The sequence below is a fragment of the Dermacentor variabilis genome, chromosome 10, assembly GCF_050947875.1.
Source record: "Dermacentor variabilis isolate Ectoservices chromosome 10, ASM5094787v1, whole genome shotgun sequence".
NCBI classification, from domain to species: domain Eukaryota; kingdom Metazoa; phylum Arthropoda; class Arachnida; order Ixodida; family Ixodidae; genus Dermacentor; species Dermacentor variabilis.
This window is the reverse complement of record NC_134577.1, coordinates 82,530,578-82,548,341: the sequence shown is the minus strand read 5'-3', so window position 1 is coordinate 82,548,341 and position 17,764 is coordinate 82,530,578. Positions and strand designations below refer to the sequence as shown.

General features: G+C 43.7%; 1 protein-coding gene across 1 annotated transcript in view; it reads left to right on the top strand.

Moving 5' to 3' along the window:
- LOC142560733 (uncharacterized) overlaps positions 1–17,764 on the top strand; it is a 68,686-nt gene that overhangs the window by 18,068 nt on the left and 32,854 nt on the right. Inside the window, exons 6-8 of the mRNA XM_075673029.1 lie at positions 6,707–6,933; positions 13,250–13,514; positions 17,415–17,601. Of these exons, the coding sequence (XP_075529144.1) occupies positions 6,707–6,933; positions 13,250–13,514; positions 17,415–17,601 (679 nt within the window). The remainder of the gene's footprint in view (positions 1–6,706; positions 6,934–13,249; positions 13,515–17,414; positions 17,602–17,764) is intronic.

Below are 17,764 nucleotides of genomic sequence, written 5' to 3'. Positions count from 1 at the left end.
GCAGAAATTAAATAAACGTGTATGGATTTATCCTCCTTACCCCATCTGTTTGATCGGCCTCTTAACAAAAGAGGACACACCGAAGAGAAGTTGCAGTGTTTTTGTCAACCTAAACAAATGTTCACACGATTTCACGTTATTCATAGTGAAAATCCTGAAAAGACAGAATGATTTCACCTTTCACGGTTGCGAAATGTCTCACTGAATCAGTTGGCCCAGGCTACAAAGTCGCAAAAATAGCTAGCGGCGACCTCCTACTTGAGGTCTGTGATAAACAATAGCATGACAAGCTCCCTAATCTGGTCTCCTTCGGTAATGTAAACATACCAGTGACTCCATATCGATCCATGAACACAAGCAAAGGAGTAATTTCTGACGATGACCTTTTGTATCTGAGCGAGGAAGAGCTCCTAGAAGGTTGGGAGGAACAGAACATCACCATAGTAAAGAGAATTATAATCAAATGGGAATTCCAACTAAACATCTGATTGTTACCTTTGAGTCCATTGTGCTGCCAGAAACATTAGAAACAGGATATACTAAAATCCGAGTCCTACCATACATCCCGAACCTGCGGAGATGTTTCAAGTGCCAGAGGTATGGCTATGACTCACAAAGCTGCCGGGGCCTACAAACCTGCGCAAAGTGTGGTGTCCACGATCACCTTTCAGGTAACTGTAATGCTGCACTCCACTGTCCCAACTGTGACGGTGGACACGCGGCTTTCTCTAGAGCTTGCCCTACATGGCAGAAAGAAAAAGAAATAATCACCCTCAAAGTAAAAGAGAACATTTCCTTTCAGGCAGCATGAAAGCATGTTTGCCTTCTTCATGCCGCTGGTTATGCTGGTGCGGCGCGTAGGGGGCTACACCGCAGCAGACTGGGGCATCAGCACGACCCACAAAGAGCGTGGCTGCGGCAGTGCCCCAAGCCCCCCAGGCGACAGCAGCGAGCGCTGCTGCGCCACCTCTAAAGGAGGGCCAATTGACCTCTGGTTTGGTGGCCTCCAAGGCTCTGCTTTTTGAGGCAAGGCCTACCTTGAAAACACCCCGTTCTAGTGAGCGGAAGTCCAGCGGCTCCCAGGAGCCAATGAACACAACCACAAACCAGGCAGAGCATTCAGCGCTTCGGGAGCAACGCACTTCTGGCGACCGCTCCAAGAAAGACAAAACCCGGATCATGGGGTCAGGAAAGGCTCCGTAAGCCAACTGGCTCCTCTTGACACACAGCATGTGAACACAAACAGTATGGATACACAAATATTACACTGGAACGTGAGAGGTCTGATCCACAACCTCGATGATAACAACAAACTCTTACACAAATACAATCCAAAGGTGCTGTGTCTTCAGCAACTTTCTTAAGCAATATGCTATTTTCCGGAGAGACTGGGATGATGCTGTTGTATCGTCTGGTGGGGTAGCAATAATAGTCGACAAAGGCATTGCTTGTCGGCGACTGAAACTTCGAACTCCTCTTGAGACAGTTACTATCGAAGTAGTGCTATTCAATAAACTAGTTACCATCATGTCTGTATACATCCCCCTAAGTTATCTACTCTCTAGCACAACATTTCAAAGCTTTATTATGAGCTCCATCACCCTTACATAGTCGTCGGTGATCTAAACGCACATAGCACACTGTGAGGAGACTCTCGCTGTGATGCGAGAGGACAGCTTATAGAAAACATCCCATTCTCTTCAAGTTCCTGCTTGCTTAACAAGAAAAAGGCAACATTTTACAGCTCTACACACACAAAACATTTTCTTCGATAGACCTAGGCATAGCATCTAGTACAATTGTGCCATATCTAAAGTGGTATGTCATTAATAACCCTTATGGAAGTGATCACTTCCCCATCGTTCTAAACCTTAAAAAAACAAAGTGAGTGTCCTGCACATGTTCCTCGATGGAAAGTTGATTCAGCCGACTGGTCGAAGTTTCACGAACTAACACGGCTGCCCTGGAATGATATCTGTGGACTTAGCCTAGATGATGCAATAGCATACATAACAGAGTTCATTATTGATGCTACATCAGTATGTATCCCCCAAACAAAATGGGTCGCCCTCGAAACGACGTATTTCATAGTGGAATGAGGAGTGTAAGGAAGCCCAGAGAAAGCAAAACCGAGGCTTGGAATCTCCTCCGTAACTCCCCAACCACAGAGAACCTAATTAATTTCAATGCGATCAAGTCGAAAGGCAGAAGAAGCCGCCCTAAGCGGGAAAGTTGGAAAAACTGCATAAGCAGCATCGATTCATATACAGATGAACAAAAAGCCTGGAACAGGGTGAACAAAAAGGCCGCGAAACTCATCCTTTAACTTTATTAAATGCACAAGGAGGCACTCTTCAGTACGAGGCAGGTTGTCTAGGAGCACATTTCGAGCACATTTCCAGTACATCTCATTACACAGATACATTCCCAAAATACCAGCGACTAGCAGAACAGCTGCATTTGGGCCAGAAAAGCACATCTAGTGAAGTATACAATCGTCCATTTAAAATAGCTGAGTTCCAGGCCTCACTGAACTGCTGCAACAAGTCCGCTTCAGGAAGTGACAGAATAATGTATGAGGTGATCAGACACTTACACCCCAAAACCCAAGAAGCACTACTGTCACTCTTCAACTCCATGTTCTCCGCTGGCTACATTCCATTTGCCTGGAAAGAAGCAATCATAATCCCTATTCTCAAAGAGGGCAAGGACCCTTCGTCACCCAACAGCTATAGGCCTATAGCTCTGACAACTTGTCTATGCAAACTATTTGCGAAAATGATTAACCGTCGCCTCATCCATTCGCTGGAAAGCAACAAGATACTCAATCCCTTACAGTGCAGTTTTAGGCAGGGTAGAAATACAACAGTTCACCTTGTTAGCATCGAGACAAATATCCACAATGCTGTTGTCCACGAACAGTTTTTCCTGTCAGTATTTTTAGATATGGAGAAGGCATACAACACAACTTGGTGCTTTGGAATCCTCCGTGATCTGTCTGAAATGGGAGTTCGAGGCAACTTGCTGAATGTGATTCAGAGTTGCCTCTCCAATCGCATGTTGTGTGCTAGAGTTGGTAACGTTCTGTCGCGTCCATTTACGCAAGAGGCTGGTGTTCCAGAAGGAGGTGTGCTGAGCTGCACTCTTTTTATTGTCAAAATGAACTCTCTCCAGATTGCCAGACTGCATACTATGTTTTATTTTGTATATGTGGATGGCATCCAGATAGGTTTTAAATCGTGTAATGCAAGTATCTGCGAGCAACAAGTACAGCTGTGCATAAATAAATTGTCTAAGTGGGTGGACGAAGATGGTTTTAAGCTATACCCTCAAGAAAGTATGTGCGTCCTGTTCTCTAACAAGAGAGGTGTACTGACGGACCCCGTAATCGATCTCAATGGAGAACGGTTATCTGTGAGCTGTGAACACAAATTTTTAGGAATCCTTCTAGACAGTAATCTAACTTATATTATATTTAACTATATTATGGCAAAGTGCCTCAAGACTATAAATCTGCTGTCGCTATTGTCACACACAGCTTGGGGAAGCGACAGGAGATGCCTTATAAAGTTGTACAAAAGCCTAATAGTAATGCACCTTGACTATGGGGCCATAGTCCATAATTCTGCTGGATCTAGTACTCTGAACATGCTAGATCCTGTCCACCACTTCGGATGCCTTGTAACAGGTGCATTTAGAACTAGTCCTGTGCGAAGCCTTTACGTCGAATCTAATTAATGGTCTCTATACTACCAAAGGACATATTTGTTTCTTATGGCTTGAAGGTAAAATCAGATGTGGATCATCCGTGTCATTCAAACATTCACGGCTCCTCCACAGCCAGGCTGTTCCGAAACCGCCCGGCCTCTTCTGTCCCTCCGGTTGGAAGCACTCTCAGAAAAAACAGGGGTCCCTCTTTTAGAGAATGTCTTAATGGCTTCTACTCGACTTCCACCTCCTTGGGAGTGGCAAACTATCCAGTGTGACATCTCTTTCTTGAAAATATCGAAGCAGGCACCTGAGGCTCACATACAATCACATTTTCTTGAACATAAAGAATTCCTGTGATGAATTTTACCCAGATGCTTCAAAGTCTCCTGCTGGTGTTGCTTACGCAGCTCTAGGACCCTCATTTTCAACATCTGGGGCACTAAACCCACACACCAGTATCTTTATAGCAGAAGCATACGCCATACTTTTGGCTATTAAACACATAAGGCTCAGAAATGTCGCTAAGGCTGTTGTCTTCACAGACTCATTAAGTGTCATGAGAGCCTTAATTAGCTTACGAAAACTTAAGAATTCCATTTTAAATGAGCTGTATAGCTTGTTGTGCTCTGCGTATATGTGCAACCAAGCGATTGTCTTATGCTGGGTGCCAGGCCATAAAGGTATAAAAGGCAACGTAGCTGCTTACGACAACGCTACGTCAGTGAGTATTAGCGACATTTTCTACGTCGTAAACTGAGGAGTCATTGGCAAGGAGAGTGGGATACACAAACATTGAATAAGCTACTCACTATAAAACCAAAACTGGGGAATTGGATAAGTGAGAAAACAGCACGGTACAAGGAAGCACTTCTTTGCTGATTAAGAATAGGACACACTTATACAGTACTCACTCCTGCCTCTTGACTGGGGGGGGGGACTCTCCAACTTGTAGTAGGCGCAGCAATAGCCTGACAGTCATCCATGTTCTTATACAGTGCCCTGCAATAGAAACTGAGAGGAAAAAGTATTTCCATTTTGCATATCAGGAAAATATACCTCTTCACCCTGCATTTTTTTCTTAGCGATGAACTGCTTTTTAATCTGCAAAAAGTCTTAGATTTCTTAGCCGAAACCAACACCCTGAAAATAATTTGGCCAGGAAATTTTAATACGTGGATTAACAGCCCTTGTTTTTGAGGGCCGTCTTCATGCCTCTAGTGTGACCGTTGTTTCGTTTTCGTTTGTTTTTACCAAACACAATTGCCATCGTCCACATCCCTAACTAATCAGTGTCATTATTTTAGTACGTACACATTTTACGCCATTTACAGCAACAATTTTTAGGCCCTTATTTAGCTACGTCACACTTACTGTGATGAATGCGCTGTCCACGCCATTCACAATATGTCATTAAAATTACCATTTGTCATGGCGCTCTTTGGCCATAACTGGCCCTTGCGCCATAAAAACCATATATCATCAAGGTGTAAGTTTAATAAAAATAACGCCATCAAGCTGCATGAAACTGGGCTGAGTAGACAGCCCTCTCAAAGATGTCCTAAAGTGGCTCAAAACAAGTGAAATATAATTCATACACAAAATGTCTAAAAATTCAGATTGCTTATTGACTGAATAATTGTTGACTGATCTTGGTAATAAATTTAATTGGCTGACAAGAAGCAGATCTTGAAGTGTTTTTGCGGTTTACATAGATTCACGTGAAATAGCCACAGCTCAAGCGCAGGCATGCTGTTGAGCAGGCTTAAGAGAACTTTTGGCATCAATCTGTTGTGCCATCTGATAGATGGAACTCGAAACACTTTTTACAGCAATGCGAGGCACCTTTCATTATGCCTACAACATACTCTCCTACTCTCCCGCTTTGCCTCGAGACTCTCAAATTCTGACTAGTGCTTTCGATAGTACCGGCAGGGCCATAAATCTCCCATAAGACTGTCCCCACCCGAACGCAGAAGAATAAAGGGGAAAAAAATGTCTTGCCACACAATTGCATCGTAATTGCCATTACACGCTATGTAACTAGCTAAAGTCTGATTGAATTCCACACCATCTGTGAGTAGGCAGTGTAGGCTTAGGGGTGATGCTGCTCAAAAATTTTTATTTTATTGTTTGTACTAGAGGCTTGAAAATTGAGCCGATTAGAGAGTTCTTCAAGCAGATTTAGAATGTGTCATTAGTTTTTGTCTAGCTGCTACAATTTTTTTAGTTATGTCCCACACAACGGCAAACTATAGTGATCTTTGTGGGCACTTTGTTGCATATTAATCTTTCACAAAAAGCATCCTGCTGTAGCTTACTTAGCTCTTTGTAGACAGCAAAGTGCCCAAATCTATCCAAGCAGCATGTACAATGAGTGGAACTGTGCAAGAAAAGGTCAGTACGCTTCAACTAAATTTTTTCAGTCTCATGAAGTTATAGCCTTGTTCTTTCACGACTAATGCGGAGAGATATTGCACTTTCAAAGAGATATCAGCATTCTACATATCTTGAAGGGTATATATGCTAAATGTTGTTAGTATAGAAAATTGAGTGCACAAGGTTATTCTTGTGCACAGAATCGGTGCACAGAATAAGGTTGTTTCCAAGTTTCGAGGTTCCTATTTTGGCAGCCACGCCAACAGTGTCGCCAAGGAACAGCCGATCTCAAAAACAACGCAAGATTGCTAATACTTTGCCCTCAAACTCGGTAATTAAAGCTAAGCAAAAGTTGATTGTATCATTTATTTCTCACTGTCACGACGAAGCGCAAGGAGCAAAGGCAAGTTCTTATTGAAGCGGGTCGCCTGGGTGCAGTTATGTTCTTACACTAGCTATGCAAGAGACCCAAGGTAGTTAGTGTGTGTATGTAATGCACAAAGCCCTTCTCTGCATTCTTTGTGCGCCTACTCTGGGCCTGCTACATTGCAGCATTGCACACGTACGTGCGTGGCATATGGTGCAGTAAAACTCTGAATTGCATTCTGCCGCACCGCAGGTTCACTTTGAGAACAGAATCCTCCGACAGTTCAACACCGAATTCGCCATTCGGGCGTCCTTCCGGGACGACAACCTGGACAAGCTGTCGTTCACGCTAAATCTGCACTCGGCTCGGGACTCTATGCTGAACGCCATTGTCGGCGCCTTCCTGCATCGGGGAGTGCGTGTTGGCAACCGCGAATTCAAGTTCCTGGCGCCTTCCACGAGCCAGCTCCGTGACCACGGGTACATAATGAGAAGAGCAGTTTGTGCTCTTTAGTTGTGTAGGACTTCGATATAATGAATGCGTGTAGTATAAATATAGCGAATGTTTTTGGATATTATAACAAATTCTTTTTTGTGTAAGAAATTTATTTGTGTGAAATTTTAAACGTGAAGAATTTTAAAGTGCGGCATATCTTACGGATTTCTATGCACCAGTTTTTAAATATGGTGAAGTGATAGATATGACAAATTAATGGATATATAACAAACAGTCAGATAAAACTAAAGTATCTTGATGTTGATATTTAGGCAGTAAAAATGTGCGGTCTAGACACCTAGAACAGACACCAAAAGCCTTACTTTAGGCATAAGGACCAAAATAGGTGCTATAAATTGTTTGCAAACCACAACATCTATTCATGTACATCACCATCATTCTACAACATCTATTCATACAACATCATATGTGTGTAGCCCATATTGATGAGAAAATTGACATAGCATTCACTTCTATGGTCTGAAAGGCAGAAACCACATTGCACAAGCCCTCAAGTCACAGGATTTTGCTGGGTACATGAGACACGCTTTTTTTTTTTGTCAGTCTGCATACTTTAGGTTAATATGTTTCATACGTTTGTTCTGACACAATGGGCAGGTAGTGTACATTTAATAGCCAAACTAGGGTGGCTAGAAGGGGTGGCTAGCCACCCTAGCCAAACTTTCACAAAACCCATCGCGATAGCCCAGTGGCTATGGCATTATGCTGCTCAGCTCGGTATTGCACAAAGCATGATCAGAGGCGTACGATGGGAAGGGCATTTTTTTATGGTGCATAGTTGTGACCCGTACCTTTCACCGAACAGCATAGAGCTGGTGACAGTATGTGCAGGGTTCGTGCGGGTCCTTGAAACCCTTGAAAACCCTCGAATTTGAAAAGATCGTTTTCAAGGCCTTGAAAGTCCCGGAAGTTTCGGAGATCCTTGAAAATCCTTGAATTTCCTGAATTTTTATTTTCAATAAACTTTCAGTGATTGTATCCGAGAAAATTTCAACCCTCCTGAATTCCCGCAGCGATTTTGTTTTTTAAAAAAAAACGGGAATTCTCAGGCATTTTGAATTGTCTGGTAAAACACAGGGAAAAATCAGGCAATTTGCGCTTCAATCAGGGAAAATTGGCTGTCATTTTATTGAAAGGGAACGATAGTCGCCCCACTGCTGGCTCGAGTAAAAGGGAGGACTCGTAACGAATTGTCATTGACGCCGCGTCGTTGACTGGAGGAGTTGCCTGTGTGCAGTCAACAACCGATTTTCTGGACGCCCGATTTTTGTGAAATGTCCGATAGCGCTCACGGCTTTGCGGCACCACTACGCGCCGGATAGAGTCAGTGTATAAGAAAGTCTGTAATTTCAGACGCAAGAACCCTTCGCTGTCCGATTTTCCGGAGTTTTTGCTGCTTCCGCAGGTCTAAAATGGCATTAATCAGATCCATCACCGCCGTTTTGATTATCTCGCCGCCTCGAGCCAGCGCTCTCGCACGCCGATCCTCTGGCAGCCGTAGCCACCACCGCGGCAACACTAGGCTTCACTGCTTCGACGTCCGCTATTCTTGCCGTTCGGTGCCGTGTTCTTCATTGAACGAATTCACCGCTGTCAGTAATCGCACCAACTCCGCATCCGTAATCCTCGCGTATGGCTTCGAAGCTTAGAATGCAAGGCGCGTGGCGTAATGCTGGTTCCCGAAAGGCAGCTGCGCCTCGGCACAGCAATGTTACGCGGTGAAGCGTACGTGAAGTATTGCAGTGAAGCTTAACAAGCGTGGGAAGGATCAATTGTCGCGGGACACAGTATGTATTCCATAATGGTACACGCGTGCACCCTCCTTGAAAAGGAGGGTGCACGCGTGTATAATTATGGCCCTGTGTGTGGTCCTTGAAGATCCACACACAGGACCTTGAAAGTCCTTAAAAACCCTTGAATTTTTGTCATATACACCAGCATGAACCCTGTATGTGGTATGGAGAGAATGCCTGTGTAAAGGGTGGTGAAGACGAGGGAGAAGCCATGATGGTCATAGTCATTTATCCAACACTTGTAACTTCGCTATTATGGCTTCACTTCAAAAATTTTGTGGCTGTATGTTCATTGTAGACTGACACACAGCTGTGGATATATACGAAATTTTCTAACCTAGAGTAGGTCTGGGGCCCCTTAGTCATTGTGTATAAGAACAGTAAAGTGGCTGGGACATTCAATTTTAAGCTGTAGTTCTATTTAGGCGAGACATGGCTAATACTATATAGTAAAGGTTATAGCTCAGGGTTAGCTAGGGGTCCTTTAACTATTATATGAAAGGCCCATTGAGTGGCTGACCCCTGTATTCAGAAATGCATCTTAACTTGAAGCCCACGCTTGACCTGATTTAGATAACGCCTGTCATGAACCCACCAAAGGAAATGCAATGAGCGTCTCAAGCACGTTCACGCCAGGCGTCATTTATATCAAGTCAAGCATGGCCTTCAAGTTAAGTCATTTCTGAATACGGGGTGAGTCATGAAACCTTAATCTGGCCCATGGAGGAAGAATATTTAGGAGCTGAAACTCTCATCAGCGCAGGCGCGTGCAGGCGACCAGATAAAGTCGCAAAAGTAGCATGCGCCAACCAGGGTGCACGCAGTTAGTATGGCATGACGCGCTGCAAGGCGCCGCGTCATGAAAACTGCAGCAAAAAAGAAAAAAAAAAGATGGGCAGGCAGATCAGGCGTGCTCTCTTTGGCAGCACCCGTGTCTTTAATACGACAACAAGCACACGGCACGGACATTCGCTTCAGAGGGCATGCCATAACATTGTGTTTATGCACCCTTAAGTCAAAAGCAAGAGTTCTTATCGGCGTCTGTTAAAGGGCCATAATGCTAACGGTGCTGCTACATGCAAATGCCCTTCTTCAGAATTTGCTAGCCTAAGAGAGGGTGCAGGTGTTTTGTAGGAAACTGCAAAAGTGGGTACAAGTCTTGGAGGACTTGGACTGCCTTTTGAAAGCTCTGCTTCCTGAAACATAAACTTCAAACCACCCCAAGCAATGTTAAACTACCATGTTGTTATTCCTTAATCAGACCCAAATTAGAATACGCCAGTGCAGTATGGGACCTGTATACTCAAATAAACATTGTCTTGAAAGAATACAGAGGAAAGCAGTCTGGTTTATTTATAGCAAATTCTCAAGAACTGACTCTCCATCCGAAATGATAGCCAATGACATTCCCCTTCTTAAAACGCGTCGAAAACAGTTCCAAATCGACTTCCTTTCACTACTTAACCATAAACTTGCGATGGATCCATCACCGCATCTATCATCCTTACTTACCACACCCACAAGGCACCATCAGCCTAACTCTTTAACACCTTATTTTGCTAGAACTGACACTTATAAGTATTCCTATTTTCCACGCACGGTCTTAGATTTGAATGAATTAATCCACACATCTGCTTAGTCTCTCCTACCACACCAAAATATGACTGTTGCACCATTTCACATCTGTTGTTTTAGCACTATTATTGCACTAATCTAGAAACAGATTCCGTCATTGTTTTGTACTCAGTTGTAATATATCTTATTACGCTAATCTTTAAACCGATTCCATTGTTGACATTTTGTGTTTTATTATCTATGTTATTTCTTCAAACAGTTTGTACTGTCATTTTTTGTATTATGACTGTTTTTTAAAACTACCCACCTGCTTGGACCCAAGGGTCTGCAGTATGTAATAAATAAAAAAAAAAAATAAATAAAAAAGGTGAGCATCTTCAAGGCTCCGAATCATCCTGAACGAGTGCATGCATGGGCTGCGGCAATTCCTGGGGTCAGCCGTCAGCTCGCATCGATAGATTACCTCTGCGAGAAGCACTTCATGAGCAACATGATGAGAGGAGATAAATATCACAGTGAGCTTAGAGGCGAGGTAATCCTGGACCACCAAAAAAAAAAAAAGAATCTGGACTGCATCCAGAGGCTGTTCCTTGCGTTTTTCTTCCATCTCCATCACCTTTGACATCCCCGAAAAAGAAGCGGACTGCCTGGGAAGCTTCATCAAATATCAATCGTGCTACCATTAAAATATCAAGAATGGGTGTATACAACAAGCCAGGAACATCAACGGCAGTGAAAGCCAGCGTTGTTCAGACAGCGTGTGAGGCCCATGAGTTTGAGGAAAATCAGTTTGGTCATATACACAAAGAATGTGAGGGCATGTTTGCCTTCGACGAATGCCAGCAGCGCTTGCACCCATCTAATCAGTCATTGCGTCGGTGTTAAATAATAGCGCCGCATAACACTGGAAGCTACGGGTAATCTTATTATAGCAGTCATCAAAAGGCATGCATTTTATTTTTTACTGTGCTCAAATGGTTGAAGTGTGGCACCAATCGCTGTCCAGGCTACCAGCGGCTAAAGAAGCGTGCATGAGTGGCCTCAGTAGAACATGTGCGAGATGCGTGGCCAAACACAAGCAACAGATGTGACTGGTTGCCTTGGCATCCGAAACAGCAATAATTTTTTTCTGCTGCCAGGTACTGCCAGCATGATGGTTGCTCCGCGGGGTCTTGACCTCTTCTGGTCACCGCAAACAGCAGAGTTTCCACCCCTAAATGTTTCTTGCTCCATGGTAAGGGTTGAGCGCTGTTTACGTGAGAAGCACTGCTTTGGGTAAAAAAAAACAAAATAACGCATGTATAGGAAATTGATGTGGTGCAAGCCATCCGAACAGTAAAGGTATAATTAATCAGTTGCTTAAAGTAGAAGGTTGAAGTCTCATGTGGTGCTGCTACTACTACTACCCTTTGTAGGGAATTACTGCATGGCTGCAAAGAGACACCACACAATACCCATAGAAGCCGTGCATCTTCTTTTGGGATATCTGTCTTTGCCATTCAGAGTAATTGCCTAATCATACCTAAATCAAACTAAATCAGCTGCTCAATATGTTCTGTCATAGTCCTTTCCCTTGTGTTTCCCCCTTACCAGTTCCTTCCACACGCAGCACACAATGAGCGTTAGTTGCAGGTTAGTGCATCACCAGCACCTTCTTGCCAAGTCCCATGCTTTTGACCTGTCAAGATGCACCAGCCAGCTGGTACCAGCACCGTCGTTCATGTTCTACTACCAATCATCCTGGCAGCACTGCCATACCTGCAGCCACCATAAACACTGGTGCCTAATTTCCCTCTAGTAGTTTTCTAGGCGGGTATTTTATGGCTGGAACAAATTAGAGCAGTCTTTTCTAATGATTCGTGTCATTTTTCATTCTTGTTGCCTGTCATCATTGGCTTGAGTGACCTGACTTGGCATGACTCATTGGCTTGACTTGACTCGCATGCTGCCATTGTGCTGATATCCCAGAGATCGACCACCCTGCGCACTGTGCGACAAGAAAAAAAGCACTAGCTGGTCGGCAGTCGAGATAAGCAAAAGACATGTCAATTATCGGTGGAAGAAAAGCAGAGAAGAAATTGATGGAACTGGAGGTGTTACTAGCATAAGTAACTGTACAACTTAGAGGTAAAAAGTTCTAACGAAGAAAAAGATAGGAGAGAGAGGCAAAATGCTTGGCTGCGATAGGTGTAGTCATACTGACTCTGTTTAAGGGGTCCAGTGCCACCCCTAAGGCTTGGTGAAGTAACATAGTTTACAGATAGCATACACTGCTCTGAACATCCCAGCAAAGTTATGCTGTTGTATGCAGTGTGTGGGGCTTGCAAGCGGAGTGTGAAGTTGCCTTTCTTGAGTCCATTGGCTAAGCACACTGCAGCTCGCTGGGCAGAACCATGTTTTGCATACATTTAGCATGTCGTAGGCACCAAAATCGGTAGTAGTGGCGTCTACGTTAACATCCGAAATGAGAGCTGAACTGCGCACCACAGTGAGCTTTAGAAGGCAGAGCGTTGTGGGCTCCACCTTCTAAAGTGAAGGCCTCACTCCACCGCAGCGTTTGCAGTGCAAGGCATCAAAGGAGTGGAAGCACTGCGAAGGACCTGTTTGATTGACAATAACTCCGCTTCTATTGAACGCATTGAAATACTTTTTGAGGCAAAGTATTTCTGAAATAGCCTATTTTAACTTGAAATGCATTTCTCCTTTTCTATAAAAAGTGGTTCAGGGCCTCTTTAAGCAGGCCAAGTGACCATAGGTCACTGCCTCGTTTTAAAGGGGATGCCCATAAAAATTGACATCATCAGAATGAAAAATGCTATGAAATGTTACAAAACACAGGCCGAGATTTTTTTTATTTCCATACATCTTCCTCTACAAGGAAGAAAGGCTTAAAGCTATCATCTTCTTGCAGGACATGGATGTACGCGGCTGACGAGCAGCAGAACAGTGCGGTGACAATCCGCCAGTGGATGGGCCAGTTCGAGGGCATCCCCAACGTGGCCAAGCGCATGGCGCGCATGGGCCAGTGCTTTTCCTCCACCGAGCAGGCTGTCTGTGTGCGGGCCAGCGAAGTGCAGGACGTCCCCGACATCGTGGGTGGCTGCCACCCAGTCAGCAAGAAACCGTACATTTTCTCGGATGGCATTGGCATGATGTCTGTGCCACTTGCCGAAGAGGTGAGGGCTCGGAGCATGGGCTTGTGGCCCCGGATGCCTCAAACGGCTCCTCGCCAGGTTTGGGCTTTGCGGGCAGACCAGTGTGATGTGTGGAACACTTGTAAATATAATACGCATAGCACTGACAGAGGTAAAATGTGTTTGAATTCACTTCGGCTCCCCCTATGGAGAGCTATGGAGAGCCTAGATGTGACATTTCTGTTCTCTCACTGACAACCCTGTCTGCAGGGTATTGCAATGTACTCTCCAAAAACAGCTTAAAACATCTAATGGCAGCCCGTGTGCCCTTACTGTTGAGGGTTCCTTGCTTCCAAGCAGAGACTGCATCACATTGAAGATGCGTCCATGTCACATCTGTTGTCCGCAAAGTCATCTTTTGTGGCGTGTTGGTAAATTTTCTAACATGCAGTACGTACCGGAACTTTGCCATGCAGCAGAAAAAAAGGAAGAAAAGAAAAAGTTGAAGGGGCTCATCACATAAAAATGACACAGTGCCTCGGCTTTGGTATTTATTTATTTATTTATTTATTTATTTATTTATTTATTTATTTCTCAATACTGCCAGTGCCATTAGGGACCATAGCAGGTGGACATACAAAAATGAAATACATGGTAGCAAACGTGCACATACAAATTGCGTGTCAATAAGCCAAACAAGGAATGCAAAGGAGCAAGGTAAGAATGCATAAAAGTACAAATGTAGGTATCACATGCAGTAAAACACGTTGTGGGGCTAGTTGGTGCATAACTTTTAATAGAATAAGCGCCAAAATTGACGACACACAAGAAGTCTGTATTTCTTCTTGTGTGTCGTCAATTTTGGCGCTTATTCTATTGATAGGTATCACATGCCTAGCAACACAAAGAATACATCATGAAGAGGACAGCAAACGGGAAAAATAACAGTAACACCTTCACTATGATCAGCACGGCTTACAAGTGTTGCAAAGCAATATTATGTGAATAAGACTGCGTTACTGATTGCTTAATATGGATTCTAACCGTCATGTGAACTGGGATAATGAGTCTGCAGAAATGACTGAAAGATTGAGGCAATTCCATTCCCTTATCACGAGGGAGAAATAAGAGTACATTAATGTGTCGTTATGGCATGAGTATTCTGTTAAAGCACGTACACGTTTATGTCTCGATGATCGTGACTGCGAAAAACATATGTATATTGTTAGGTCTAACTTATAATAGTTGTGAATCAAGTTAAATAAAAATTTGAGCTGTGCTTGTTTCGCTCTTGATGATAGCGTCAGTAAACCGGATATAGATGCAAGGTTAGTGGGTGAATCTGTGCGTTTGTACTTGTTGTGAATAAACCGCAGCGCTTTCCGCTGTACTTTTTCCAGTTTCGTTATATTAGTTACTGAGTGGGAAAACCGAACTGTGTCAGCGTAATCCAAAACCAGTCTAACGAAAGTAGTATACGCGAGAAGCTTTCAACGTGGGTGCGAAGCGCAGACATCTTCGGAGATAAAATAGCTTGCGTAATGCCTTTGTGGTCACGTTGGCAATGTGTGCGTCCCATTTCAGGTCAGAAGTTAGAGTGATGCCTAAATATTTATGCTGGTGAACTTCTGTTAGCATTGTGCCATTAATAAAGTACGGAAAGTCGTAAGGTTGTTTTTTTCTTGTTACCGCCATGCAAACTGATTTAGTTGTTTATCGTCATTTGCCATTTTTTGCACCATTCACTTAGCTGGTCTAGTGAATTGCTAAGCGAAACATGATCTTCGTAGGTGTTAATTGTTTGTAGATGATGCAGTCAACAGCAAACAGTTTGATGTTACAGTCAATATTTCTGGTTATGTCGTTAATGAAAATTAAAAGTAACAGTGGCCCCAACACGGATCCTTGGGGGACGCCTGATGTGACAGGCACTGTCGCAGATTCCACATGCTGAAATACTACGAATTGTGTCCGGTTTGTTACGAAATCTGTTACCCAGTCTAAAATTTCCCTATTCCATTCCATTAAGAAAGGCAGTGAAAGGAATGCAGCCTGAGGACGCTATTGCTCTGCTTCCCTGTGACTTGGCAAATGAAGAAAGCTGCTTGGACCTCTGCACTCCACACTGAAGAGAGCCATACAATTCTTGACATAGTTTAGAAGTTTTTCTTTTTTAATGCGAGTCACTGTGTTCAAAACAATTTCGTCATGCTCATCATCCGACATTTCTTTAAAAGTGCTAATTCACCTGAAATGTTTTTTTTTTTTTTTACACATGTGGTGCCACCTAGCTTTTCAATTTGGAAGCAAGTCGGGCCATGGCCTCCAAGATCAGCCGACGCGCACTGTCTGCACGCGTTGCCCGATCTCGGAGGACAGGGTGGGCCGACATACAAAGGGGGCGCCAAATGTACAGGAACATGCGGTGCATAATGTTGTGTGGACATATGCATCTGGAAGGTCTGCACTATGGCTTTGTTTGTTCATTTTTTTAGCAGATGACAGCTCCCACTTCAGGCGGCGCATGAGCGAAGTGATACACTGTGAGGAGTTGTGTGGCATTCTAGCATGATTCTGTTAGACCACAGTGCTTGCAGCCTTCCCCATTTGGCAAATTACGGTGGACAGCGTATAAGCTAGGCATGCTTGCATTGAAGCTTGCCTTGTAATAGCATGGCTTCACAGCATGTTTCTTTCATCTTTTTTTAATGAACCAATTTGAATTTTTTCTTGTGGTGTTCTGTCTCTCTGTTTAACCCGAATTTTCAATAGTGCCTGGTTGGGGGCTCTTTAAAAAAACGTATCATAAAATTATTGAGGTATTTTCTTTTTGTTGAAATAATGTCTAATCCCTCTTAAACCCAGCCAAGAACACTGACAAGGGTTACTGCACAAACTAATTTACCATAATAATTGTGTCTACAAACCACTTTTAGTCTTTTAGTAGATGCATCATGACACTGAGATACACTGCTGCGCTTTACTGATATGATCGTGGTGATTCAGTGCAGTCAGTCGTAAAAATAAATTTTTGCACTTGTAGCACTCTTACGATTTCTTTTATGAGCAACTTCATCATACCTCGCATTATTGCTAGGCATGATGCAGCAAATATTGCTGTCATAGCGTCACAGTAATGTTGATTCCAAGCCTCATTTCTACTCGCTCTAGTATTAGGTTTAGACATTGCATAACTCAAGTCAGTGCATTTTTATTTACGAGATACTTTTGGCTGGCTGTCTGAACTGAAAGCTGCATAAACAGCTTGACAAAGGCCCAGGCAGCGGCTATAAGGCAGACACAGAAAAACAGCATGTCAGATGTAGAAATGAGCTGTGCAGAACAAGGCAAATCGCAGTACAGAAATGAACTATATTTGCCCACTATGAAAGCCTGTAAATAAGGGGAATAGCTAACTTAAATATATGAAAACAAGGATAGTGACATGAACTAGTATCTTTATATAAACCTGCCGTGGTTGCTCAGTGGCTATGGTGTTGGGCTGCTTAGCACGAGGTCGCGGGATCGAATCCCGGCCACGGCGGCCGCATTTCGATGGGGGCGAAATGCGGAAACACCCGTGTGCTTAGATTTAGGTGCATGTTAAAGAACCCCAGGTGGTCGAAATTTCCGGAGTCCTCCACTACGGCGTGCCTCATAATCAGAAAGTGGTTTTGGCACGTAAAACCCCAAATATTATTATCTTTATATAAAACATTAAAAATGCAACTAACCAGCGTTAAAGAAAATGTTTTAATATATGACAAGTAAAAGGCAAAAAGAAAGTGACAGGTCATTTTTCTCTTTGAAGAAGAATTGACAAGTGCTTCCCAACCTCGCCAAGTGCGACTGTTTTGCATGCGAGATACATGTTGTGAAGTTTCTCCAACTTTGAAAATATGTGCCTGGAGTCCTTAAAAAGTGCAAAAAACGTGTGCACAGGTGTACAAAGTGATGAACCTGAAAGACCGTCCATCGGCCATCCAAATTCGGTATGCCGGCGCCAAGGGCATGCTTTGCGTCAACCCCGCCCTGCCCAACAAGAAGCTCCTCTGCCTGCGGCCCAGCATGCAGAAGTTCCCCTGCACCAGCTCGGAGTACCTCGAAGTGGTCAAAGTCTCTGCACCACGTATGTTGATTCAAGCCAATATGTCCAATCCAGTATGTCCAATCAATCAACATACGTGACCATACGTGACCAGTACGTGACCAACATACGTGATTAATCAACATACGTGACCAGTCACGTATGTTGATTGATTGGACAAGCATTCCTCTGGGCCTCTTGGTCA